The 26,747-nt window shown below is 42.1% G+C and overlaps 1 protein-coding gene across 1 annotated transcript in view; it reads left to right on the forward strand.

Moving 5' to 3' along the window:
- Window positions 1-26,747, forward strand: part of GCNA (germ cell nuclear acidic peptidase) — a 39,478-nt gene that overhangs the window by 7,251 nt on the left and 5,480 nt on the right. The window contains exons 2-7 of the mRNA XM_043974540.1: window positions 241-304; window positions 8,257-8,300; window positions 10,544-10,607; window positions 11,349-11,416; window positions 20,673-20,835; window positions 26,314-26,458. Of these exons, the coding sequence (XP_043830475.1) occupies window positions 241-304; window positions 8,257-8,300; window positions 10,544-10,607; window positions 11,349-11,416; window positions 20,673-20,835; window positions 26,314-26,458 (548 nt within the window). The remainder of the gene's footprint in view (window positions 1-240; window positions 305-8,256; window positions 8,301-10,543; window positions 10,608-11,348; window positions 11,417-20,672; window positions 20,836-26,313; window positions 26,459-26,747) is intronic.

A 26,747-nucleotide genomic window follows, 5' to 3' on the forward strand; every position in this document is an offset into this window, starting at 1 on the left:
GAGATGGTAGATAGCCTCTTTCTCCCAGGTGATGGTCACTTGACCAGGGGAAAATGTGTACCAGCTGTTCCTGTTTATATGAATAACTTTGCTGGTTATTGTGAATGTAGTAGGATTGAGATATGACAGGGAGGTCCCAAATGAGGAGCTGTTCTGAGGCAACTATAGCTAGCTTGCCTTTTCTTGTTCCCCTGCCTTCCCATCACCACCTAAAAGGTGTACCCTATGTTTTTCCTACAGACGTGAGCACTGCTGAGGAGGGACAAGCGGAGGGACAAGAAGAGAGGAAACAGAAGGCTACCCAGTAAGGAGACTTTAGGAAACTCTTCTTCCTGTTCTGCTAATGTCTGTGGTTTGGCTCTTAACTTGTTGGAGCTACTCTAACAGTTATTTCCTCTAAGAACCAGGGAGAACTAACAGGGAGTTTCAAAATGGCCGCCCTAGGAAGCGCAGAGGCAGCATGTTAGAGCCCTGGGCTCGGAGTCCAGGGACGTGGATTTGACTTTTTGTTATCTGTTTGGTCATGAAGAAGTCCCTTTGCTCTTCTGAGGGATCAGGCTGGGTGATTGCCAATGCCCCTTCCAACTTGGAATCCTCTAATTGAACCGATTGAGGGTTATTTCTCCAGACTGTCAAGTAGTCAAGACTTGATTTGAGAGGTTCAAAGCACTATCTACCACATACACCGGAACCTCCCTGAACACAGGAGCTGATGTGGGGGTGGGGCGGGACATTGTTTTTGTTCCCCACACCTTGTTGAGGGCAAGCACTGTTTCCTTTTTGTCTCTGGATCCCCAGATTGTAGCCTGGCACATGTTGTTGAATTCCAAAGTGAATTTCGGCACTTCACCTGAATTGTGGAAACAGATTTTTCATTGATGCATATGGTTAGCTAGGGAACTCTCTCAACCATCTGCTAACATTGCTCTTAAGTTCATAATCCCCTAATTTGCTTAATTACCATTTTATTGCCATTCTCATAAATCAAGATTTTAGGCAGCTAAACCTGATGTCGGACCAACCTTAATCACTGGCCCCAGCTCTCCAAAGGCCAAAAGGAAGACAGACCTTTATGGTCTGTGAGTACCGGCCATTCCCAGGGGATAGTATCTTGGGGTGAAGCAAAATCGGGAAATTGGACAGAATTCAGTACTTTTCATTATGACTTTATTACTTTAAAGTGGATTCCTAGAAAATAAGGCACTGACATTTGCATTTAAATCCAGAAAACAGATTGGGGACTGTGAGTAATTTGGAGATATGCAGACCTTTGCCTAGCTCTGTGAGTTGGAATAATTAACAAGGATTGAAAGTACTAGACTCATTGTGGCATAGAACTGAACACTACCCTTGGAAGCTGACTTTGAGCTTGCATACTTACTTTGGTCAGGTCCCTTCTTCTCTGGTTGCCTGCCTCTTACTTAAAGTGAGATCCACTGCTGAACTCTGTATTCTGGATGTCTTAATAGGGCATAGAACAATGGGCCCGATGTCTGCCTCATTAAGCTGCCATTCAAGTTAAGCTTTTCTGATAGCCATTTCACACTCTTGACTTGAGCTTTCGATCTCTGAAACAGCCATATCTTTTTCAGATGAACTGGTTATTCCTCTCCCATCTAATATTTGTAAAGTGGACATTTTTTTCGTGCAATGCTTTATATTCATTCTAAATTATGGATACAAATGTCCAGATAGTATAGGGTCAAGGGCAGATGATTGGGGCATGCTGCTGGAAACTTCTTTCCAATATGATCTCAGTCCATTAATGACTTCACTTTGGGTACTGTTATCTCACTAGTTTAAAATCCACCTAGTCTAAACCTCATTGAAGAGAATTGAGGCTTTGGAACAGGAGTTGTTACTTAGCTACCTACCACACAGTATTTGAACAGATATAACATGAACTATTTCTAGCACTGACATGGGAGCATTGGGAGGGGAAAAAAAGGAATCGGTGGGTGCTGCTCCTGTTGTTTGAAGGTTTTCTTGATTTTACTGAAATTAATGCCAGGATTCAATTCTGTTGAACCAGATTTACTCTTGAAGGGCTGCTTATTTCTAGGAAAACTTTTAATGATGATGTTATCTGGCATTCCTAGAGCCTGTTGAGAGTTACCGGGTGCTTGACAGTGATTTCCTTTGAACCTCAGAACTCCTTTGTTTTTTTTGTTTTTTTTTTGCGGGGCAGTGGGGGTTAAGTGACTTGCCCAAGGTCACACAGCTAGTAAGTGTCAAGTGTCTGAGGCCGGATTTGAACTCAGGAACTCCTGAATCCAGGGCCAGTGCTTTATCCACTGCGCCACCTAGCCGCCCCTCAGAACTCCTTTGTAAGTAAAGCAGGACCTGATGGGATATCCAGTTTTGCTCATGGGGGAGCCTGGGGCTCAGAACAATTCAGTGACTTATGTTTGGACACACAGTTACTCTTTCCTGCTGTCACTCACGTTCCTTTGTGTGGCAGAGTAAGCCAGAATGAACCTGATTTGTATTTTATGTGGTCTTTTATCAAAAAGTACTTGTTTTTTTAACCAAACAAAGTAAATACACAAACAAAAGTGGCACCTTTCCAATAATTAACAATATGGTGTCTTCTGTACCTTATGGCTGTATCCATGTCTATGTTTTCTAGTTTAAATGTTGCAGTGTTCTAATTCTGCTTCAGTTCACTTTGCATTATTGAGTATAGAATTTTCCATGTTTCTGTACACTCCTTGTATTTTTCATTTCCTATGTTTGTATTGGAAAGTGGGTACTCCTATCTGCCTTAATAAAGATATAGCTCTCAAAAGTCACAAGTATCTTCTTCCCATGTAGGGATGTAAACATTTTAACCTTATCAAATAACATGTTTTCTTTTTTCTCCCATTTTCCCTTTTCATACTTCTCTTGAGTCTTGTATTTGTAAATTGAATTTTCTGTTCAGTTCTGGGCTTTTCATTAGGAAAATTTTAAAGTTTCTTATTTTATTAAATGTCCATCTTTTCCCCTGAAAGATTGTGCTTAATTTTGCTGGGTAGTACATTCTTGGTTGTAATTCAAGTTCTTTTGCTATCTGGAATATCATATTCCAAGCCCTCTGATCTTTTTTTTTTTTAAGGGAGGCAACTGGGGTTAAGTGACTTGCCCAGGGTCACACAGCTAGTAAGTGTTAAGTGTCTGAGGCTGTATTTGAACTCAGGTCCTCCTGAATCCAGGGCCACCTAGCTGCCCCCCTCCGATCTTTTAACATTGAAGCTGCCAGATCCTGTGTGGTCCTGATTATTGTTCCTTGATATTTAAAGTTTCTTTCTGGTTGCTTGCAGTATTTTCTCCTATATGTGATAATTCTGGAATTTGGCTATGATATTCCTTGGAGTTTTCCTCTTGGGGTCTCTTTCAGGAGGTGATCAGGAGGTGATTCTTTCAATGACTATTTTTCCCTCTGGTTCTCAGACATTGGGGCAGTTCTCCTTGATAATGTCTAGGTTCTTTTTTTTGATCATGGTCCTCAGGTAATACAGTTATTCTTAGATTGTCCCTCCTGGATCTATTTTCCAGGTCTGTTGTTTTTCTGAAGAAGTATTTTACATTTTCTTCTACTTTTATATTCTGCTTTAGTTCTTCCTATTTTCCCATTGAGTCATTAGCTTCCATCTGCCCAGTTCTAATTCTTAAGGAATTATTTTCACCAGTCAGCTTTTGTACCTCTTTTTCCATTTGACCAATTGCATTTTTTAAAGAGTTGTTTTCCTCAGTCAATTTTTTTCCTTTTTCCAAGCTATTGACTCTTTCTTGCATAACTCTCATTTCTTTCCCCAATTTTTCTTCTACCTTTCTTATTTGGTTTATAAAGTCCTTTTTGAGCTCTTTCTAGAGGGATTTTTGGTCCTTTTTTTTTGTTTTTTGCTTTTTGGTCTTGAGACCGATTCCTCTTCCCCTTTAAGGCTTCACATGTGGGTGTTTTGACATTGTTGTCCTCTGAGTTTGTTTTGATCTTCTCTGTCACCATAGTAATTTTCCATGGTGAGGGTTCTTTTCTATTTCTTATTCACATTTTAGCCTCTTTCATGCTTTTTTTTTTTCCTTGTGCTCTTTTTTCCCCCATATAAATATTTTATTCTCTTTCATGCTTTTTAAAGTTGAGTTTTGCTCCTGGAGTACAGCATGCACTGTCCCAAGCTGCTGCTTCTCCTTGGCAATGAGGGTTAAGTGACTTGTCCAGGGTCACACAGCTAGTAAGTGTCAAGTGTCAGGCCAGATTTGAACTCAGGTCCTCCTGAATCCAGGGCTGGTGCTTTATCCACTGCGCCACCTAGCTGCCCCCACCCAAGCTTCTTTTGCTTGGGGCCAGGAGCCCAGTCACTGGCTTTCTGCTCTGAGGCTTCAGCTGCTTGCTCATTGTACTTACTGGAGTGGCCTAGCTTAGTTGGGTCTGTTGGGTAGCAGATACCTAAGCCGGCAGATTGCCTTCTGTGTTGGGGCTGGAAGCCTCACAACTGGCCGACTCTTTCATTTCCTATTATACCCTGGGAACCTCTTCATCCTGGAGCATTACTTTAGACCTCATCAGTACCCTCTACTCCTGGGGCCCCTCCTTCTGACTACAGGGTGAAGGGCTTCTCCTAAAATTCCTGTTCTAGATTGGTCTTCTCTTCATTTCCCACCAGGCTACCCACCTCTGGGACTTCTTCATCATACTCCTCCCAATCTCCCAACCAAGCTTTTCAGCTTCCTTTTAATGTGTTGTCTTCCCTGTTAGGATATAAGTTCCATAGGGCAAGGCTTGCCTTCCTTTTTGCTTGTATTTGGATGGTTTTTTTTATCCTTTTTGCTTGTATTTGTATTCTCAACACTTGGCACAGTACCTGGCACATTGTAAGCATATATGTGCCTGGCTCGTTGTAAGCATAAATGTCTAAACTATAAAGCCAAACCATAGCAGATCTGAAAGTTTGTGCTTTGCACCTATGGTCAGAAGTCTAGAGTTCTAATCCTGGCTCTGTAACTTTGGTCACACCATTTTATCTCTCAATGTCTGTTTCCTCCTCTGTAAAATGAGAGAGTAAGAGGAAATGATAGCTTCCTTCCAGCTTTGATGTTCTGTTCATTTAAACATAAAGGGTGATGTAATAAATTAGGAGAGTAAGGAATAGTTTACCTGTCTGATTTATGGAGAAGGGAAGAACTTGTGACCAAATAAGAGATTGAGAACATTACAGGTAGTAAATTGGATAATTTTGATTATATGAAATTAGAAAGGTTTTGCACAAACAAAACCAGTGCAATCAAGATCAGAAGGAAAACAGAAAGCTGAGAAACTTTTTTTTTTTTACAGAAAGTGTCTTTGATAAAGGCCTCATTTCTCAAATATATATAGAACTGAGTCAAATTTATAAGAATACAAATCATTCCCCAATTGATATGAACAGGCAGTTTTCAGAAGAAGAAATCAAAGCTATCTATAGTCAAATGAAAAAATGTTTTAAATCACTTTTGACTAGAGAAATGAAAATTAAAACACCTCTGAGGTACCACCTCATACTTATCAGATTGGGTAATATGACAGAAAAGGAAAATGATAAATATTGCTGAGGATGTGGGAAAATTGGGACACTAATGCACTGTTGGTGGAGTTGTGAACTGATCCAACTGTTCTGGAGAGCAATTAGGAACTATGCCCAAAGGGCTATAAAACCCTGCATACTCTTTGACCCAGCCATACCACTACTAGGTCTGTATCCCAAGGAGATCAAAGAAAAAGGGAAAGGACCCACATACAAAAATATGTATAGCAGCTCGCTCTCTCGCTCTCTCTCTCTCTCTCTCTCTCTCTCTCTCTCTCTCTCTCTCTCTCTGTATTTTATATATATATTTGATGGGGCAATGGGGGTTAAGTGACTTCCCCAGGGTCACACAGCTAGTAAGTGTCAAGTGTCTCAGGCTGGATTTGAACTCAGATCCTCCTGAATCCAGGGCTGGTGCTTTATCTACTGCGCTACCTAGCTGCCCCCAGTAGCTCTTTTTTTGTAGTGGCAAAGAATTGGAAATTGAGGGAATGGACTCAGGAGGACCTGAGTTCAAATCTGGCCTCAGACACTTGACACTTACTAGCTGTGTGACCTTGGGCAAGTCACTTAACCCTCATTGTCCTACAAAAAAAAGAAAAGAAAAGAAAAAAGGAAATTGAGGGGATGAACATCAATTGGGGCATGGCTAAATAAGTTGTGGCATATGAATGTAATGGAATACTGTTGTTCTATAAGAAATAACAAGCACAATAATTTCAGAAAACTCCGCAGACTTACATGTACTGATGCATAGTGCAGCGAGTAGAACTAGGAGAAAGTCATACATAGTAACAGCATCATGAGATGACCAACTATTAATAACTTAGGTTTTCTCAGCAATACAATGATCCAAGACAATTCGAAAGGACTCATGATGGAAAATGCTCTCCACATCCAGAAAAAGAACTGATGTAGTCTGAATGCAAATGGAAGCATACTATTTTAATTTTGTTTATTTTTTTGTGTTGTTTTTTTTTTAACCTTTTGTGTGTTTCTTCTCTCACGCTATGACTAATATGGAAATATGGGGTTTTTTTATAATAAAGATTTTTATTTAGAGTTTTGGGTTCCAATTTTTATCCCTCTTTCCCTTCCTCCCCTCCCTGAGGTGGCAAACAATCATATGTGGGTTATACATGTATGATTATGTAAAACATTACCATATTTGTCATTTTGTACAAGAAAAAAATGAAAAAAGGGAAAAATAGCATGCTTCAGTCTGTTCCATCAATATCAGTTCTTTCTTTGGAGGTGGTATGGTTCATCACTAGTGCTTTGGGATTGCCTTGGATCATTGTATTGTTGAGAATAGTCAAGTCATTCACAGTTCTTCATCAAACAGTATTGCTCTCTCTGTGCACATTGTTCTCTTGGTTCTGCTCACTTCACTATACATCAGTTCATACAAGTCTTTCTAGGCCTTTCTGAAATCATCCTGCTTGTCATTTCTTATAGCATAATTCCATCACCATATACCACAGCTTGTTTAGCCATTTCCAATTGATGGACATTCCTTTGATTTCCAATTCTTAGCTACCACAAAAAGAGCTGCTAGAAATATTTTTGTACAAATAGGTCTCTTTCTCTTTTGGGGAATGTCTTTGGGATATAAGCCTAGCAGTGGTACTGCTGGATCAAAGGGTATGCACAGTTCTCTAGCCCTTTGGGCATAGTTCCAAATTGTTCTCCAGAATGGTTGGATCAATTCACAACTCCACCAATAGTGTATTGGAAGTCAATTTTTTTTTTTTTAGAAAAGAGAATGTTAAACATTGTCTTTGCATGTAATTGGAAAAAATATAGTATAAAAAAAAGAATGTGAGCTCCTTGAGGGTGGGGATACTGTTTGTGCCTTTTATAGAAGGCCAGTTTGCCAGTCAGAGAGTCAGTACCTCCAGTATTTGTATTTAATCAAAGGAACATGGAAACAATAACTGCTTTTTTCAGATAAGATGTATGAGTTTGTATAATTGAGAAAATTCATTGTATCGATCTTCAGATCTGACTGGGTTTCCAGGTAGCATTAACCTAGGGCCTTAGTTAAGAGTGTCTAAATGGTAGGTAGAGGTGGTCCAGCTTCCCACCCTCTCAGGGCTAGGTTCAAACAATACAACAAAAGCTTTTCCCAATTCCCACAATGGATTCACGTTTTCTCACAAGACAGAAATCGGACTAGACCCATAATTAAATAGACCAGAGGATTTCTAAGTTTCTTTCCAGGTTCTTGTCCCAACTAGGACAGTGTTTGTTAGCTCACGGTGGACATGACTATTGTCTGTCACAAATGACCCTCACAAAGACCATGGCTTCTTGGAGAGGAAAAGCTGACTACCCTCTTGGTGTATATTCTTTTGGTTTTCACAAGTATCATGTAAGTGATGTCCTCCGACCTCTCTGCTTGTGATGTCTTTCTCAGTCTTCAGATTAAATCCCTAATCTAGACATTTTCCAGGATCATAAAACCAATTGTGAAGAGCTTAATGAAATGAGGAAGTTAAGATCCCATGGGGGAAGCCTGATTGGACCTCTCACTTCTCGTTTCTTTAGCCTCCCTGTTATGGTCTTAATCATATGTTGAAGGGCCAAGAAACCTCCTTTATTTCTGGACGAAGAACAATGATGCTTATAATCCATTTGAATGCACATGGTGTTGATGGCCCTAGAAGGCATATAAACACCTGTTTTAACACCTCCCTTTTTATCTTTTCAGTCCTGCAGTTTGGGAATCCAGCAGTGATGAAGAGTTTGAAACGGGTAAGTAGAGCCTGTTCCAAACTATCATTTACATTTTCATTGTAGATCAGGTTGAGCTGCCATGTGGAGAGATTTAGCACAAAATAACTGTAGGTTAGTCACCCCGTGCAGGTAAACTCCATGATGCTTATTACCATATTGTTAGAAATGAGCCATTCTGAAGTGTCTTTGCTCTCCTTTTTGCTCCTGGGTCCCTTACCTTTCTTTCCTTCTTTCTTTCTGCTTTTCCTGAGGACTAGCACATGATGGGCAGCTGGGCCCTGTGGTTTCTCCAGTGCCAGGGTCCTCTGGCTATTGTATGACCCTATTTTGCTAGGCTGTCACTTTTTGTTTTGTTTTGGGGTTTTTTGGTTTTATTCAGGGCAGTGAGGGTTAAGTGACTTGCCCAGGGTCACACAGCTAGTAAGTGTTGTGGTAAAATATGAAAGTTTTTAACAGTCGGTTAGGATAACTGAAAGACGCCAGTTTTTCAAGGACCACCCTTTTGGGGAGGAGATGAACAGTCCGCCTGCTGCGCATGTCAGACTGCCTGCTGTTAAGGGTTAAAATTCTAGCTAGTCTGTCTAAAATATCTAATGAGTGGTCGCCAATCAATTACAAGCTTTAGCAAGAGTTAGACTTTTAAGCATTTATTAAGGAGAATAAGAATTTGGTAAAGAGAGAGAGAAAGGCCTAGATTCCTATCTATTAAAGGGAGAGCACATTTCTAGCTCCCTTCTCAACCAGAGTCCAGAATCCAGACCAGAGTCCAGAATCCAGTTTTCCAGACCAGAATCCAGTTTCCTCCTGATGACATCTTACCACTTCAAGAAGACAAGAGAACTCAGAGACTTTATATGAACTGTTTTGCTTTATTAGCTTTTACTATCTCCTTTCTGTTATATACTATCTGTAACATGTACTCTCTGCAGAGGCTCTCCCTTTGCAAGACTAATGTCAAAGCGTCGGTTCATGAGGAAAGAAAAAAAATCGCCCCTCTGGACAAAACTTTCCTCTCTTCCTTTTCTGTATTGTTGTTCGCATATTATTAGTCAGCAGAAGTTATTATATTCTTTTTACTGTTCCATCAAGGAAACATTCCATTTCTTGAGGAAGCAAAGGGGGGAAATATGGTAAAATATGAAAGTTTTTAACAGTCGGTTAGGATAACTGAAAGACGCCAGTTTTTCAAGGACCACCCTTTTGGGGAGGAGATGAACAGTCCGCCTGCTGCGCATGTCAGACTGCCTGCCGGGTACAGTCCGCCTGCTGCGCATGTCAGACTGCCTGCCGGGTTTTTTGACTTCCGGGGTGGAGAGAACGAGAGTAGGCTTTTTTGCCTGCTTGGCGGGACTCCTGGCGGCGCGGCACAGACGGTCTCCCTCACTCCAAAGGTGGCCTTTTTGGTTTGGTGAGTTTTTATAAGAAATATAGACTAAGCCTAGATTTAAGACGATTTGTACTGTATTTCTACTTTCCTATCCTTCTAATCAACAACACCTTATATACAATAAAGGCTCTATCTAGAAAACCAGAAGCTTCTTCCATTTACTAGTCTGGGAGATAAATTAAGGGAAAAGTTAAGTAGGGGAGATTTATGATCTAATATCCAATTTTAAATTTCACAGTGTCAAGTATCTGAGGCTGGATTTGAATCCAGGTTCTCCTGAATCCAGGGCCGGTGCTTTATCCACTGAGCCACCAGCTGCCCCCTAAGCTGCCACTTTTTAAATTTAACCTGCCCCTTAAGTGGACTGATGCTGAGTGAAGGGAGCAGAACCAGGAGAACATTTGTACACAGTAACAGCAACATTGTGTGATGATCAGCTGTGATAATCGACTTGGCTCTTCTCAGCAAGAAAGTGATCCAAGACAATCCCGAAGGACTCATGATGGAGAATGCTCTCCACATCCAGAAAAAAACAAAACCCTGGGGAATCTGAATGCAGATTGAACCATACTTTTTCTACTTCTTTTTTATTTGTTTTTTTCTTTTTTGAGGTTTTCCCTTTTGTTCTGATTCTTCTTTCACAACATGACTAATGCAGAAATCTGTTTAATGTGACTGTATGTACATAACCCATATCAGATTGCTTGCTGTCTTGGGGAGGGGGGGAGGGAAACTAGAAATCTTATGAAAACAAATGTTGAAAACTATCTTTACATGTAACTGGAAAATAAAAAAAATACTTTTATGATTAAAAAAATAAAAAATAAACATAACCTGCTCTCTAATCCTTAATGTTTCCTTCTTTATGATTTAGTGTTGTCCCAGGCAAAAACTCCAAAGATCTCTTCATGTTCATGCTGGGAGAAAAGAAACGACCAGTGAGTATGAGAATTATGAAAAGGACTTTTTTAATGGGCAACATGTGTAGTGGATTTGGAGTTCGGAAGCTGTAGGTTTGACTCCAACCTGAAATGTTTACAAGCATTGTGACCTTGGGCAGGTCACTTTCCCTCCCTCGGCCTCAGTTTTCTCATGTGTAGATGATCTCTCAAGTCCCTTCCAGCTCTAACCTTGCATGATTCTAAGATGATTTCTTAGTGCAGAATATAAACGAGGAGTCGGAAGGCCCTTCAGCTGCATCAGGTCCAACCCACACCTGAAATGAATCCACAGTCTGATATACTCACCAAATGGGCCTCCTCCTGAGGTAACGGAATCTTGCTTTTTGGAGAGTTCTCATTGTGAGAGTGTTTTTCCTATCAGACCTAAATCTGTCTCCCCATGTAACAGACCTTCATGTGCTTGAAGACAGTGATCATGCCTTCTCTTCTCCAGGCCAAACATCCATGACTCTTTCAACTGATATTTCTATGGCATGGTCTTGATCTCCCTTCCTTGTCCCAGTTGCCCTTTTCCAGATTCTGTAAGTTTTCATCCTGAAATGTTGCACCCAGAACTGACTCAGTAGCTTATGAACAGTATTACTGGCTTATGGGTAGCCAGTAAACTTTGGGCTCTTATGGATAATTGGGTTAAAGGAAAGTTGCATTTACATTTGTGCCAGGCCTGGAACTTGCCCTTCCCTCTTTGCCTGACCAGTTCTCTGTACTGCTTTGCAGAAGTGATGAAGCTACCAGCTCCAGTGATGAATCGGTGAAAAGAAAACTATCTGGAGAAAAGCCAAAAGGCAAGTGGTCTCTAAACCCTCCTTAGACACATTCAACTTAGAGCAAGGTCAGAATAGGCTGGGGTCGGGGCAGCTAGGTGGCACAGTGGATAGAGCACCGGCCCTCAAGTCAGGAGGACCTGAGTTCAAATCCGACCTCAGACAACACTTACTAGCTGTGTGACCCTGGGCAAGTCACTTAACCCCAATTGCCTCACTAAAAAAAAAAAAGAAAAAGAAAAGGCTGAGGTCCTTAAGCAGACACACAGCTTTTCAGAAGTGCCACAGATGCCACCCTGTGGGGAGAGTGCCAGGGCTTTTCCATTGTCCATCCTCTGCCTCCTTCACTGCAGTGTACATGTTATGCTCTGCCCCAAACATATCTTGCCCAGTTTCTCTGAAACTCCCCCATGCCATTTCTTCTGGTACAGTTTTCTTCCATTACATTCATGTACCATAATTTGTTCAGTTATTTTTAATCTGATAGGCATTTCCTCAGTTTCCAGGGTTTTTTTTTTGTATAACAAAACAAGGTGCTCCAGATATTTTTATACTTATTGGTCCTTTTCCTTTTTCTTTGATCTCTTTGAGGTCTAGACCTAATAGTTGTATTTTAAGTTCTGTGAGGGCAAAGTGTATGCCATTTAGTGACTTCTTGAGAATAGTTCCAAATTGCTTTCAAAAAACGATTGCACCAATTCACAGCTCTAGTGACACTGCACAAATGTACCTATTTTCCTGCAGCCTTACCAACATTGGTCATTTCCCTTTTGTTGTCATCTTTTCCATTCTGATGGGTGTGATGTAGAACCTCAGAGTTGCTTTGATTTGCATTTTCCTAATTATTTGTGACTTGAAGCATTTTTTCATATTTGTTCCTTTGAGAAATGCTAGGTCATATCCTTTAGCCATCTGTTAGATAATGGCTTTTGTTCTTAAAAATTTGAATCCATTTCTTATATATCTTGAATAAGAAACCTTTATCTGAGAAATTTTTTGCAAGAATTTTCCCCCTCAATTAACGATTTCTCTTTTTAAGTGCATTGGTTTTGTTTGTGCAAAATTTTCATAGTTCTATGCAATCAAAATTGTCCATTTTCTCTTCTGTGATCCTTTCTGTCCCTCGTTTGGTCATGAACTCTTCCCTCAGCCATCATTGGGAGCTGCAGAGGAAGTGGAGGAGTCAAATTGATGACTTCAGGTTTCTCATAACAGCAGAAGTTCCTTTCCCCCCCATTTAATTTTTTTATTAAGAATTTAACTATCTCCAAATAAAATGAGCATTTCCATATACAAAATAGAACAGAAAAAGAGGCTTGTACATGAAATTGCAAATATTTGTGATATATACTTAAAAGGAAAAGCAAGCTATATAACACATTAACATTCAAAGTTGTTCTGATAAGCTTTGTTTCTTTTTGGCTTTTCTTCCATTCTTATCTTTGTTCTCCAAAAAATGCGTCAATGACCCTCTTTTTCTTTTCTTTTTTTTCCTGGGGGTCAGGCCAGCCCTATCCCTAACTCTCATCTTCCTACTCACCTATCCACATTGGGAAAAAAAGAAAAACTCTTATAACAACTGGGCACATTGAAGCAAAAAAAAAAATGAGCACATTGGCCATGTCCACAGGTATGTCTCACCCTGCACTCTGAATCCATCCTCTGGAATCATGGCCAGAGTTCTGAAGTCCTAAAGCTGTTTCTCTTGGCTTTGCTATTGTTATTGTGTAAACGCTTCTCCTGGTTCTGCTCACTTCACCTTGGATTAGTCTTTCCATGTTTCTCTGAAGCTGCCCCTTTTCCATATCTGGTGGTAGAATACTATTCCATTAACATGGCGATATCATTTGTTCAGCTATTCCTCCAGTATTCAAGTCTTGGCTGTAACCAAAAGGAACTGCTAGAAATATTTTTGTACTTGTTTATGGGTCCTTGTTCTCTTTCTTTGATCTCTCTAGGCCTAGTAGTGGTATCACTGAGTCAAAAGGTCTGCCCAGCTTTGTGACTCTTTCAAACTTGTATGTTGTTACTGTAGAAATTGCCTGGTTCTGCTCCCATTACTTTGCATCGGTTTGTACAGAGGCTTCTTTGACACCATTCTTTTGCCATTTCTTATGGCATGATAATATTCCACCACATTCATATACCATGGTTTGTTTAGTCATTCATTAATCGATGGGTACCCCCCTTTGGTTCCCAATTCTTTGCTATACGCCTTTTTGTACTTATGAATCCATGTCGTCTTTGATCTCTGGGGTCTAGGCCTAGTAGAGGTATTTCTGGGTCAAAGAGTATGCACAATTTTGTTAACTTTTGGGGACATAGTTCAAAATTGCCTGTCAGAATGAATACACCAGTTCACAGTTCCACCAGCAGTACATTAATGTACCTGCATTTTCGTAGTTCCTTTGGTGACTTTTTGTTTTTGTTTTTGTTTTTGTTTTTTTTTGTGGGGCAATGGGGATTAAGTGACTTGCCCAGGGTCACACAGCTAGTAAGTGTTAAGTGTCTGAGGCCGGATTTGAACTCAGGTACTCCTGAATCCAGGGGCGGTGCTTTAACCACTGCACCATCTAGCTGCCCACTTTGGTGACTTTTTAAGTAAATTATTTATAAAGCACTTGGTGCATGGATTTTTCCATTCCACTCACACGAATTACCTTTATTTTATTGATGAAGAAACTGAGGTTCAAAGAGGTCAGAGCTGGTATGAATCTTAATCCACCATTATTTATACTCCACACACATTGATTCCTGTCTATATGCATCTTGTTTGGAATCCCACACAAATATCATGTCTCTCCCTTTTTCCCAAGCCCTTCTTTGGGACAGAGCAGAGCACTTTTTTTCAACGGAGCTGTCCAAAAGTGGAATGGGATACCTTAGGAGGTTATGGGGTCTCTAGCACTAGAGAATCTTTAAGTGAGTGACCATTTCTTGGGAATGTTGTAGAGGAAAATCCGGTTCAGGTGCAGATTGAAATACATCACCTTGGGGCAGCTAGGTGGCGCAGTGGATAGAGCACCGGCCCTGGAGTCAGGAGTACCTGAGTTCAAATCCGGCCTCAGACACTTAACACTTACTAGCTGTGTGACCCTGGGAAAGTCACTTAACCCCAATTGCCTCACTAAAAAAAAAAAAAAAAAGAAATAGATCACCTCTGAGGTCCATTCCCATTATAGAAACATTCCTATCACCTTGCGATGATCCCCCCTCCCCCCCAGCCCATCGTGTGACCTATCGTGTGATCTAGTGTACTATTACTTTTGGCCTAATGGAGGAAAGCTATCTTGGTGACTGGTTATTAGGGAGCTTACCCTAATGTGACTATCTGGAGGCCCTATCTGGATAGTCCGGTGTCTGATAGATGTTCCTTCTTGAACACATAGCCCTGTGTTGTGACAAACAAGTGCGCCAATTTTAATGTTAGTAGGCAACTGACAATGACAGTAAGTGACTTCTTTTTTTTTCCATAAAAGTATTTTATTATTTTCCAGTTACATGTAGAGATAGTTTTCAACATTTTTTTTTTAAATAAGATTTCCAATTTCCAATTTTTCTCCCTCCCTCCCCTTCCTCCCCTGTTCCCAAGACAGCAAGCAATCTGATTTAGGTTATATATGTACAATCACATTAAACATATTTCTGCATTAGTCATGCTGTGAAAGAAGAATCAGAGAAAAAAGGAAAAACCTGAGAAAAACAAAACCAAAAAAAATAGAAATAGTATGGTTCAATCTGCATCTAGATGCCACAGTTCTTTTTTTCTGGATTTGGAGAGTATTTTCCATTGGACTATCTTGGACCATTGTATTGCTGAGAAGAGTCAAGTCTATCACAGTTGATCAGCACACAATGTTGTTGATACTATTTACAATGCTTTCCTGGTTTTGCTCATCTCACTCATCATCAGTTCATGTAAGTCTTTCCAGGTTTCTCTGAAATCTGTCTGTTCATCGTTTCTTACAGCACAATAGTATTCTATTACATTCATATACCACAGCTTGTTCAGCCATTCCCCAATTGATGAGCATCCCCTCAATTTCCAATTCCTTGCCACCACAAAAAGAGCAGCTATAAATATTTTTGTACATGTGGGTCCTTTTCCCTTTTCAATGATCTCTTTGGGAAAAAGACCTAATAGTGGTATTGCTGGGTCAAAGGGCATACACAGCTTTATAGCCCTTTGGGCATAGTTCCAAATTGCTCTCCAGAATGGTTGGATCAGTTCACAGCTCCACCAACAATGCATTAGTGTTCCAATTTTTCCACAGTTTCTCCAACATTTATTATTTTCCTTTTTTGTCATATTAGCCAATCTGATAGCTATCAGGTGGTATGTCAGGGTTGTTTTAATTTGCATTTCTCTAATAAATAGTGATTTAGAGCATCTTTTCATATGGCAATAGATAGCTTTGATTTCTTCCTCAGAAAACTGCCTGTTCATATCCTTTGACCATTTCTCAATTGGGGAATGACTTGGATTCTTATAAATTTGATTTAGTTCCCTTATATATTTTAGAAATGAGGCCTTTATCAGAAATACTGGCTATACATCTATCCAGCGGAGATGCCATGTCCCACAAAAGCCAGTTTAGCCTAGCTCTAGCAGCAACGACTGCTGACCAACTGCCATCAAGAGGCAGATGGGCATAGTAGCTGTACGTGTGATAGCATCTCCACCCTGACCATTAGTGTTGTCTCCAGCCCAGTCCTCACAGCCATCATTTGTGGAATCAGCTCCTTTGGAAAAGGGGGCAGCCTTCCCCACTGACAGCCAACCAGTTGCCACCCACAGGGCAGGAAAACCAGTCTAGCTATTTAAATAGCAAGCCATTCTGAAGGAGAGACAGGAAATAACATCTGGCAGGCAAATCAAACTACCACCACCACCACCTTGACCACCATTTTCCCTCATACTCTGATGGGGACAGCCTAAGACCTTAACATTTTCCATTTTAAGGAATAGAGTGCCCTTAGCCATCATACTGAGAAGCAATTCCTGTGACTAGCTAGCCCATCAACTGCTCCTAAATGTGCTATAACCACAGCTGTTAAAGACCCAGAAAAGAAAGTTTTTGCTACCTGAGTCCTTGGCACTGTCAAATGGTTTAACATCAGACATTGATAAGATTTTATTATCAATAGAAGTGACAAAGAGGCATTCCTATCTGCTTTGCTGCTGCGTTTTATGGATCACAGAGCCTTTCCATCCCACTTGCAGCTGAAATCTTCCATATATATTGCTTGGTGCATTATAATGTGAGCTCCTTGAGAGCAGGAACTGTCTTTTCTCTTTGTATCCCCAGCGTGCTCAGCACTCTGCTTTGCACATAGTAAGCGCTTAATAAATGTTTTATTTATTCATTCATGAAGAGCCTCCTAAGAAATAAAGGACATTAAGACCAAAAAAAAAAAAAATACTGGCTATAAAAATTGTTTCCCAGCTTTCTGCATCCCTTCTAATTTTGGGTGCATTGATTCTGTTTGTACAAAACCTTTTTAATTTAATGTAATCAAAACCATCCATTTTGCATTTCATAATATTCTCTATCTCTTGTTTGGTCATAAACTGTTCTCCTCTCCATAGATCTGAGAGGTAAACTACTCCTTCCTCTCCTAATTTACCTATGGTATCACCTTTTATGTCTAAATCATGTACCCATTTTGACTTTTTTTTTTTAAGTGAGGCAATTGGGGTTAAGTGACTTGCCCAGGGTCACACAGCTAGTAAGTGTTAAGTGTGTCTGAGGCCGGATTTGAACTCAGGTCCTCCTGAATCCAGGGCCGGTGCTTTATCCACTGTGCCACCTAGCTGCCCCCATTTTGACCTTATTTTAGTAAAAGGTGTAAGATGCCATACTATCTTCCAGTTTTTCCAGCAGTTTTTGTCAAATACTGAGTTCATATCCCAGAAGCTGGAGTCTAGTAAGTGACTTCTTAAACAGACTTTGGTGGTCTTCCATCAAGGACAAACGAGTGAATGTCCTTAACATATTTTGTGATTAAATCATGGTTATTTCTGTAGTTACTGCCTAGCTGGATGGTCTTTTCAGTTTCCCAATTTAAATACCCGATACTATCAAAAGTGCAGCATAAAACTAAAGAAAGAATATTATTGCACACTGTATATAAATGAATAAAGAGACACAATTGCCTCTCACTATGTTTTCCTCAAGAGAACTGCCTAATTCCATAGTCAGAGACCTAAGGATGGGATGGGATCCAGCCAATGACACTGTGTTATCAAAATTAAAAACCCGTCTGAAGGGGGCAGCTAGGTGGCCCAGTGGATAAAGCACTGGCCCTGGATTCAGGAGGACCTGAGTTCAAATCTGGCCTCAGACACTTGACAAGTACTAGCTGTGTGACCCTGGGCAAGTCACTTAACCCTCATTGCCCTGCAAAAAGAAAAATCCTGGTCTATGTTCCATGTATATGTCCCGGCTCCATCTCATGGAGTCCTGTACTTCTTCATCAGGGTTGCCCACCTCAGACTGGTTTTTGTTGTTTTGTTTGTTTGTTTTGGGTGGGGGGGGGTGTTAAGTGTCTGAGGCTAGATTTGAACTCGGGTCCTCCTGAATCCAGGGCCAGTGCTTTATCCACTGTGCCACCTAGCTCCCCCCTTCAGACTGGTTTTTAATTTTGGTTGGCTGGATCCCATCCTTTTAGGTCTCTGACTATGGACATGTGGCCATAAATAGTCTGTAGCCTTCCTGAGCCAGATGCTGACAGACCAGGTAATATTTCTCAATCTTGCCAGTCCTGGCTGTTTGGAAGACAAAGTATCTATCTTCAAAGGCTTTGGCAACATCTCTTACAGTGGTGCGTTAGCTAGGTCTTATTGTCTAAACTTAGTGAATATGCTCTAAAGGTCTCTTGAATCCCAGTTTTTTCTTGCATTTTGATAGTTTTAGCAAGCCTATTTAAAATTGTGCTGAATAACCCCCCTCATTGGAGGACCCCAGTGGCAGATGCCATGTCGGGGCAGCACCTGTCTACAGAACCAAATCTCTGGGCCACATTCAGTGGATTGCACTCCAGCTTGGCTTTGTGAATGAATTGCCTGTCTGCAAATTGGGTAAAAGATTCTTCCCTCATTTAAAAAAAAATCGAGGCTGTACCCATTGAGGTCATAGAGTATACTTTACCCTGACTGGCTTCGCTGCTTTTGGAAAGAATTCTTTAGTATAGATTTCAAGAGTCAACAGACTGTCTTTGAGCTACAGTGCCAAGACACCATTTTTGAGATTTGACAATTGAGATTTTAGCTGACAATCACCAGATGTTAGGAGCTACTGTGCCCTCATCTCCAAACTCTTCTCTCATAGAGTCATTGAAATAAGCAGCCAGCCATTGGAGCAGCTAGGTGGCGCAGTGGATAAAGCACTGGCCCTGGATTCAGGAGGACCTGAGTTCAAATCTGGCCTCAGACACTTGACAAGTACTAGCTGTGTGACCCTGGGCAAGTCACTTAACTCTCATTGCCCCACAAAAAAAGAAAGAAAGAAAGAAGCTCTTCTGGTTTAGGGTCCTCACAGTTTCAAGAGAGAATTAGGGCCTACAGTGAGGGAAGGGTGGGATACAATAGATCTCAGTCCATTCTGTTTAATGGCATTTCTTGGTTGATCACTATCTCCCTCACTTATGCCTTTCTGAGACCTCTACCACATGATTTCCTAGGGTTGCTGTTTTTAGGGATACTTCAAGAACTCTAGATCTTCTGTTTAGTTACCAGAGTCATCTAGGAAAGACCCCAGAAAAGTTAAAGGCCTCACGAAGGATTGGGGGGGGAGGCGGGGCAATGAGGGTTAAGTGACTTGCCCAAGGTCACACAGCTAGTAAATGTCAAGTGTCTGAGGCCAGATTTGAACTCAGGTCCTCCTGAATCCAGGGCCGGTGCTTTATCCACTGTGCCACCTAGCTGCCCACTCGCAAAGGATTTTAAGCAGAATAAGTCTAGAAGGAAAGAGCCAGTCTTTCTCCCCATCTTCACACAACTAGAAAGTAGAAAATTTCAAATGGCTGTGAGAAATAAGAGGCATTTGATTAGAAAAGTCTCTAAGTGGTCCTGAAAGGACAGTTGGAAAGCCCTTCAGGGAAAAATCCCTGTCAGTGTTGCCTCTGGGTAGACCTTTTAGCTGGCCAGATCTGCTTCTGCTACCATACCTGAGCAGCAGCAGAAGTTAGCAGCTAGAATAAGAGCATGCATTCCTCTAGCACTTTAAGGTTTGCTTTACAGGTATTCTCTCATTTGATCCTCACCCCACTTTACAGAGAAGTAAACTCAGTCTCAAGGAGGTTGGAAGATTTGCCTAAGGTCACCCAGATAAGTATCTATGGCAAGATTTGAATCTGGGTCTTCCTGTCTCCTAGCCCAGTGGTTGCTACACTCTGTTGTGCTGTGTATTTGGATGTTTTCTCTGGGGAGATTCCAGTTCCTGATGGCAGCTCTGTGCTGTTTTGGCTCGCTTTGTGTCTTTGGGGTTATACCATGCCCACAGTAGGTGGTGGACGTACAATCATTGACAGTCATTGTTGAATGACAATCCTTTTCCCCTTGTTAACACTATCAGGAAGCAAAAAGCTGAAGTGGTGGGGAAATGACAGGCCAGCATGTTAACCCTCACTCTTAGTTAATGAATCCTGCATTCTGTCCGAATTGGGGCTTCACTTGAGCAGTATGTGGCCTGGCTGGAGACAGGAAGGTTCTCTTCACCCACTCCCCTCGCCTTCCCCTCCCTGGGTCCTAGTTCTTCATCTGTAGAATGAGGGCATTGGCCTTGCTGCCCTCTGAGGGCCTCTCTGACCCTAAATCTAAGGTCCTGTGTGCGATCTCCCATAAGTCACTTCTCTCTGGGCCTCAGCGGGGATGTTAGAGTGAATAGCTTCGGAGTTTCCTTCCTGCCCTGAATCTAATCAAGATTCTTTTTTTTTTTTTTTTTTTGGTGAGGCAGTTGGGGTTAAGTGACTTGCCCAGGGTCACACAGCTAGTAAGTGTCAAGTGTCTGAGGCCGGATTTGAACTCAGGTCCTTCTGATTCCAGGGCCGGTGCTCTATCCACTGCGCCACCTAGCTGCCCTTAAGATTCTTTTGAATACTTTTCAATACAGATCTCGTCACCCTCTAGATTTGGGTATGTGTGCTTCCAGGTTGGACTCCCAGGCTCTCCTTGGTGCTGGTGGCCTTTTGTCTGGGTGCAAGTTAACTGACTCTACTCCATTAAAATATCCTTTACACTCAGCAATTTTCTAGTACATTTTGTTTGTGCTTTTAGAAAAGAAAGCCTTCAAGACTCCTTCCAGGGATGTGCCCAGCTCAGTTCAGGACTCAGGGACCCCTACACCGGGCCTTTCAGGCACTTCGGGGGTAGTACCTACCTTGTTGACTCCCCCAGTTACATCAGCCAGTAACCCAGATGCTCCGAAAAGCAGTAGAAGGTATGTGATTGATTGTGATCCAAGTCCTTGGTCCGTACTCAGCCCTGTGTATGCTGAGTGTTATGGGTAATATATAAGGCATGGTCTCTCTTGTTGACCTTGTGGTCCAGTGGAAGAGAGAAGATGGAACTACACAGGAGCCAAGTAACAATGCAAAGACATGTATAGTTAAATCCCAAATGACTGGTACTGGCAGGTGCCAGATCAGGAAATTAAGGAAGGAGACCTTGGTATGGATTAGCCCCATCCCTTTTCTCCTATTGTGCCCCTTGGTCAGTGTGTGGGCTTATTGCCATACACACTGTTGTTCCTGTTGAGATTGTGATACTCATTGTGGGGGCCTGTCGGGTGCCTCCGATGTGGATGAGGGAGAAGGATTCAGGGCTTGCAGGACCAGTTTGCATATGCACGTAGGGAGTCCTCTCTGCTTGTGTTTGCAGACGCATTTCAAATTGTTTTCCAAAACTCGAGTTTGGGGCAAAAATACTCCAGCAGTATCACAGAAGGGATTTAGGTTGAAAGCCCCATTTGCCTTTTTGCCATCCTTGGTACTTCCTTCACCTTAGGTAGAATTTGTGGTTAATCGCTTTCTGATAAAATCTCAGGCTTTGACTACTTCTGCTCCCTTCTATTATAATTAGGATTGTCCATCCTTCTCTTGTCTCTTTTCAGTTTGTCCCCACCCAGATTTCTTCTGTCTAACTTAATTCAACCAGTGTTTATTGAGTAATTAAAGACCTTTTCTGGGCCAAACTTCGTACTGACTGCTTAGAGAAGTCTCCAGTCTTTAAGGTGGTTCCTACCTTAAAGGATCAAAGAGTCTGGTTGGAGGTAGAGCTGTAGAGACAAGGCAGCAAAAGGGCATGCCCAAATCACATGGGCATTGGAGACACAGCACTAGCCCAGCTTTCAGATCTATGAAGAAGAATAGGACACATGAAGAAGAGCTAGAAATCACTGTGGCCAGAGGTCAAGGAAGGAGGAGGTTTGGGACTTGGGTCCTGAGGGATGGTTAAGATTTGGATAAAAAAAGGGAGACTAAAAGTGAAATTCAGGTCTCAAGAGGCCTTCAGGAATGGGGTCAAGCTCATGGGGCTAGATGCTCCTCTTTCCTTTATTTCATTACCTTCTTATGCTGTCAACTCTTATCTTCCTCTCACCTTTGAGAGCCAAAGAAAACTTCTTGACATTATTGTGGGAACTCTTCACCCTCTGCTTCTGTCAATTCTCTAAGCCAAGTTGAGTTTGAAGCTTTCAGTCAGTGGACAATTTTAGAAACACTTTGTAAATGATGTGGGACTCTGAGATGTGAGGGTGTCAGCACTGTCTTCCCCCTAGAGCTCTGCCTAGGGGGAATGCTCTGGGTTGTCTTGTATGGGAGTTAATAGGTATACAGATTCCACTCTCCCTGTTCACATGGGGACTTCTGTGTCCAAGACTCCAGTACCACGTGTCAGACTTTGCTCCAGGATCTTCCCAGTGAGCCTCGTGTCAGCCTTGGATTCAGCCATCTGTCTTCAGCCCCTACTTTTCGTATAGGGCCATCCTAGTGTCCTGCCTCAGCTCTAGATCTGGACCACCCACTGGTGTCCAGATGAGGATTCAGAAAAGGTGATCAAATCTAATGGCTTTTTTCCCCCCAATCCTCATCTGTGACCTCTTTGTACCCTTTGACACCATCAATCGCCCTCTTCTCCCAGATATTCTCTTTCCTTTAGGTTTTTTTGAATGATTTCTCCTGATTCTTCTCCTCAGTATCATTTACTGAAACTTCATCCTGGTCATGCCCAATGACCAAAGGTGTCTTGGGCCCTCTTCTTTTCTATCAAACATACCTCCTGCCATTCCCACTGAGACTAGATTAAAATGTAATTGGGTTGCAAAAAAAAAAAAAAGTAATTGGGAAATATCTAATAAAATAAGTAAAAATAGAATAAAACTTAGTTAACATTACAGTTGAAAACCAAGTCAACAAGCAGGCCCATAGGGATCCTTTTGTACAGATAAGTGGCCCCCATTTCTATTTGAGTTTGATACCATTTCACTTGGTAATCTCACCCACTCCCATTGGCTCAATTATCATCTTGATGCATGTGGTTCCCTAACCTTAAGCTTGCTCTTGAATCAGTGTTGACTTTTGAACATCTTGACTTGGTTGTCCCATAGGAGTCTCAACTGAACATGTCCATGATGGAATTTATCATTACTCCAAGATTCTTCCCTCCTCCTGCCTTTCCTATTACAGTCGAGGGCATTATTATTCTCCCAGTCACCCAGGCTGGCAACCTTGACTCCCCTCTTGCCCTCACCCTCATATCCAATCTGTTGTCAAGTCGTTTCTACTTTCCCTACATCTCCTATCTACTCACATAGCTGCCATCCTGCTACAAGCCCTTGTCACCTCATGCTTGGACTATTACTTTTGGTTGGTCTCCCTGCTTCAAGAATCTTTCCAATCCATCCTCCAGCCAAATTGCTTTTCCTAAGGTGCAGGTCTGGTCAAATCACCCCCTACTCAATCTAGTCCAGTGCCTTCAGGATCAAATAGAAAAAAAATTCTCTTTGACATGTAAAGCTCTTTCTAACTTGACTCCTTCCTACCTTTCCCAGTCTTCTGCAGGCATTCTACAATCTAGTGACTGACTTTTTGGGCCATTCCCCTCATAGGATGCCCCATCTCCAAACTGGCCCCCAGGCCTTGCAGTCCTTCTTTCCCAGCCATCCTCTCTCTCCACACACTCACCTTCTCCTTTGTCTTCCCTCTGGGAACTTACAATGCCCACTTACAATGTGCCTCCCTTTTACGTATGTAATTGTGTGTTGTCTTCCCCTTTCCAATGTGAACTCCTCCAGGGTGGAGGCCCAGTGTTTGGCACCTCATAAGCTCTTAATGAATGATTTTTGAATGCCTAACTGAAGGAGGAGGGGAAACACACACAATGAAAAGACCTTGGCCACTTTTTTGGTGAAGTTATTTCACAAATGGAGCACAGAGACACAGAAAGGAAATTCTCAGGTAACCAGGCCCACTCCCTTCATGCTATCCTGTTGCATACTACAGGCCTGCCTGGCCCCTTCCCTTGCTTCCTTCTCCTTTGGAGTTCTAGCCGCAGTATCAGAAAGGGCTTGTTTGGATTCAAGGACTTGAATCCATTGGCAGCTTCCAAAGAATGTAAGCTAGAGAGCACGACCCAGGTCCTCTCTGGGAATGTGTGTGATTCAGAGCTGAAATGGAACTGATGAGGACTCTGAGACGCTTGGAGGATCATTGGCACAGTAGAGCGCTTGGGTCAAACTCTACCGAAAGAGGATCCCTATGGGATGCATGTTGACCTAGAAAACCACAAATTCATACCGTCTATGTTGTGTAACATTTTTATTTGTTCAGCATTTCCCAATTATGGGGTTTTGTTTTGTTTTGTTTTGTTTTGTTTTGTTTTGTTTTGTTTTGTTTGCGGGGCAATGGGGGTTAAGTGACTTGCCCAGGGTCACACAGCTAGTAAGTGTTAAGTGTCTGAGGCTGGATTTGAACTCAGGTACTCCTGAATCCAGGGCCAGCGCTTTAACCATTGCGCCATCTTGCTGCCCCTCCCAATTATGTTTTGATCTGGTTTGGGCAGCCTGTTGTTTGACACTTCTGCAGTAGAGAAAGATCATTGGATTTTGAGTCAACAAGCAAGTGTCTGCTATGTGCTAGTCACTGTACTAAACACTGGGGTTTACAAAGAGAAGCAAAGGCAGTCTCTGCCCTCAAGGAGCTTATAGTCTAATGAGGGAAAACAGCACATAAAAGGAAGTTAAAAAGTAAGGGTGGATGTTGTGGTGGGGAGAAGGGGATGTCAGGAATGGATCTTGGAGAGGAATGAAGTAGTGAACACAGGCCTGGGCCCTTCCTTCCACTGGAGGTTCTGGGAGGAATTGACCAGAGGATGGGGCCACAGGGACTGGAGGGATCTTCCAGGGTGAAAAGGCTGCTGGTAAATGGTTGGGAAAGAAATCTGGAGAGTTAGAACACCTGAGTTCAAATTCTGTCTCTGCTATTTAACTACCTGTGTGACCTTGGACAAGTCACCTCATCAGATGGGCTTAGAGGGCTGGATTTGGAGTCAGAAAGACCTGAGTTTGAATTCTGCCTCAAACACTTAATCGCTTGGGCAATTCATTTAACTGCTTAGTGCCTCAGTTTCCTCACCTCTCAAGTTGAAGGGGTTGGACTTGATGGTGTCTAAGGACCCTTCCAGCTCCGAATCTATGATCTAAGATCTTTTTTTTTTTTTTTTTTTTTTTAGTGAGGCAATTGGGGTTAAGTGACTTGCCCAGGGTCACACAGCTAGTAAGTATTAAGTGTCTGAGGCCGGATTTGAACTCAGGTACTCCTGACTCCAGGGCCAGTGCTCTATCCACTGCGCCATCTAGCTGCCCCCTATGATCTAAGATCTTAAACAGGAGAGACGTCCTGGAATTTGTTCTTGCTTATGGCTGTTTGACTTTGGTCAATCAAATGGCATCCCACTGTCCCCCATTCCTTGCCTCTCATTTGTTCAGATTGTTCAGAGCCTGTCTCCTTCAACAGAACTGGGCCCCCGTTTTTGCCTTTTGCCCCAGCATGTGCCATGGTGCTTGGTGACAGAATGGGTGTCACTTAGGTTGGAGAACATTGGTTGTATTCTAGGATCTAGTTGGTAAGGAAGTGATGGAACGGCTAAAGGTTGATAGAATACTTCTAAGGATATAAATGCTTATTAAATCAAGTGGAAGTCCAGGTTCCATAGCTATAACAGCATCATCATTTCTTTATATTATTTTTATGAAGTGCTTTAATGTGGGCACATCCCAAAAGGGTGTCCCCAGAGCTACCAAAGCTAAAGGCAGCACTGAGACTTGGGTACCAAGCCATTAATCCAGACCATCTAGCCAGACGGTCTATTTGACCAGAATGGCTCTGACTTTGTCAAATTCATTCTCTTCCTATCTCTTAGACTAATCCTTTGGTTCGGGGTTTTTCAAATTTAATTTTTTATTTTCTTCCATTAAAAATCAACTTTTTCTCCCAACTCCTCTAACCCTAACCCTAACCCTAATCCTTTCTGCCTTTCCATAGAGAAAAAAAGAAAAAAAAGAAAAACCAAACCCTTGTAACAAACATATAGTCAAGCAAAATAAATTCCCACATTGGTCATGCCCTCAAAATCAACATTTCATTCTGCATTGGATCCATTCAGCTTCTGGTTGACCGCTTGAGGCATCAAGGGCCTGGGTGGGTAGTGGAAATGGAAAGGAGGAGATGAATGCAAGGAATGTGCTAAAGGAAGAATTGGCCAGCCAACTGGGAAGAGGGTGTGAAAACAAGGGAGGAGCCAAGGCCAAGACTTCAGACCTGCATGACTGGAAGAATGAGGCATCATCAATCTGAGGGGAAGGGATCGAAGGGGGCTTGCACTTCTTGTTTGCCAAACTGATGGGAGCCTGTCTCTGCAGGGTGAAGACTTGCCGGGTGGCCGGCTGTTTCCTGGCTGAGCTGTCGAGTTCCACATCTGATTATGTGAAGTACTTTCAGCTGAAAAAGGAGGAGCTGACTTGGAAGCTCTACCACTTCTTTAACGCCACAATCTTTGGGAAAAAGGTAGAGTGGGTCAGTTGGCAAACAGGCACCTTGGTAGGGCACAGAGTGGGAAAGGTGGGACTGCTGCCCTCAGTAGGGATACTGGGTGGGCAGGTGCACACAAATGGATTGGTGACCAGGTAGCACCACGCTGGTGGGCGGCATACATTCTGCCAGCCAAAGGAGTTTGGAGGAGGTTCTCAGAGAAGGCTTTTGGAAGGAAGGAGGTGGGCCTTGACCCGGGGCCTGGAGGATGGATAGGATTTCTTCTTTTTCTTTTTTTTGGTGAGGCAATTGGGGTTCAGTGACT

The sequence above is a fragment of the Dromiciops gliroides genome, chromosome X (genome assembly GCF_019393635.1).
Source record: "Dromiciops gliroides isolate mDroGli1 chromosome X, mDroGli1.pri, whole genome shotgun sequence".
Lineage (NCBI taxonomy): Eukaryota > Metazoa > Chordata > Mammalia > Microbiotheria > Microbiotheriidae > Dromiciops > Dromiciops gliroides.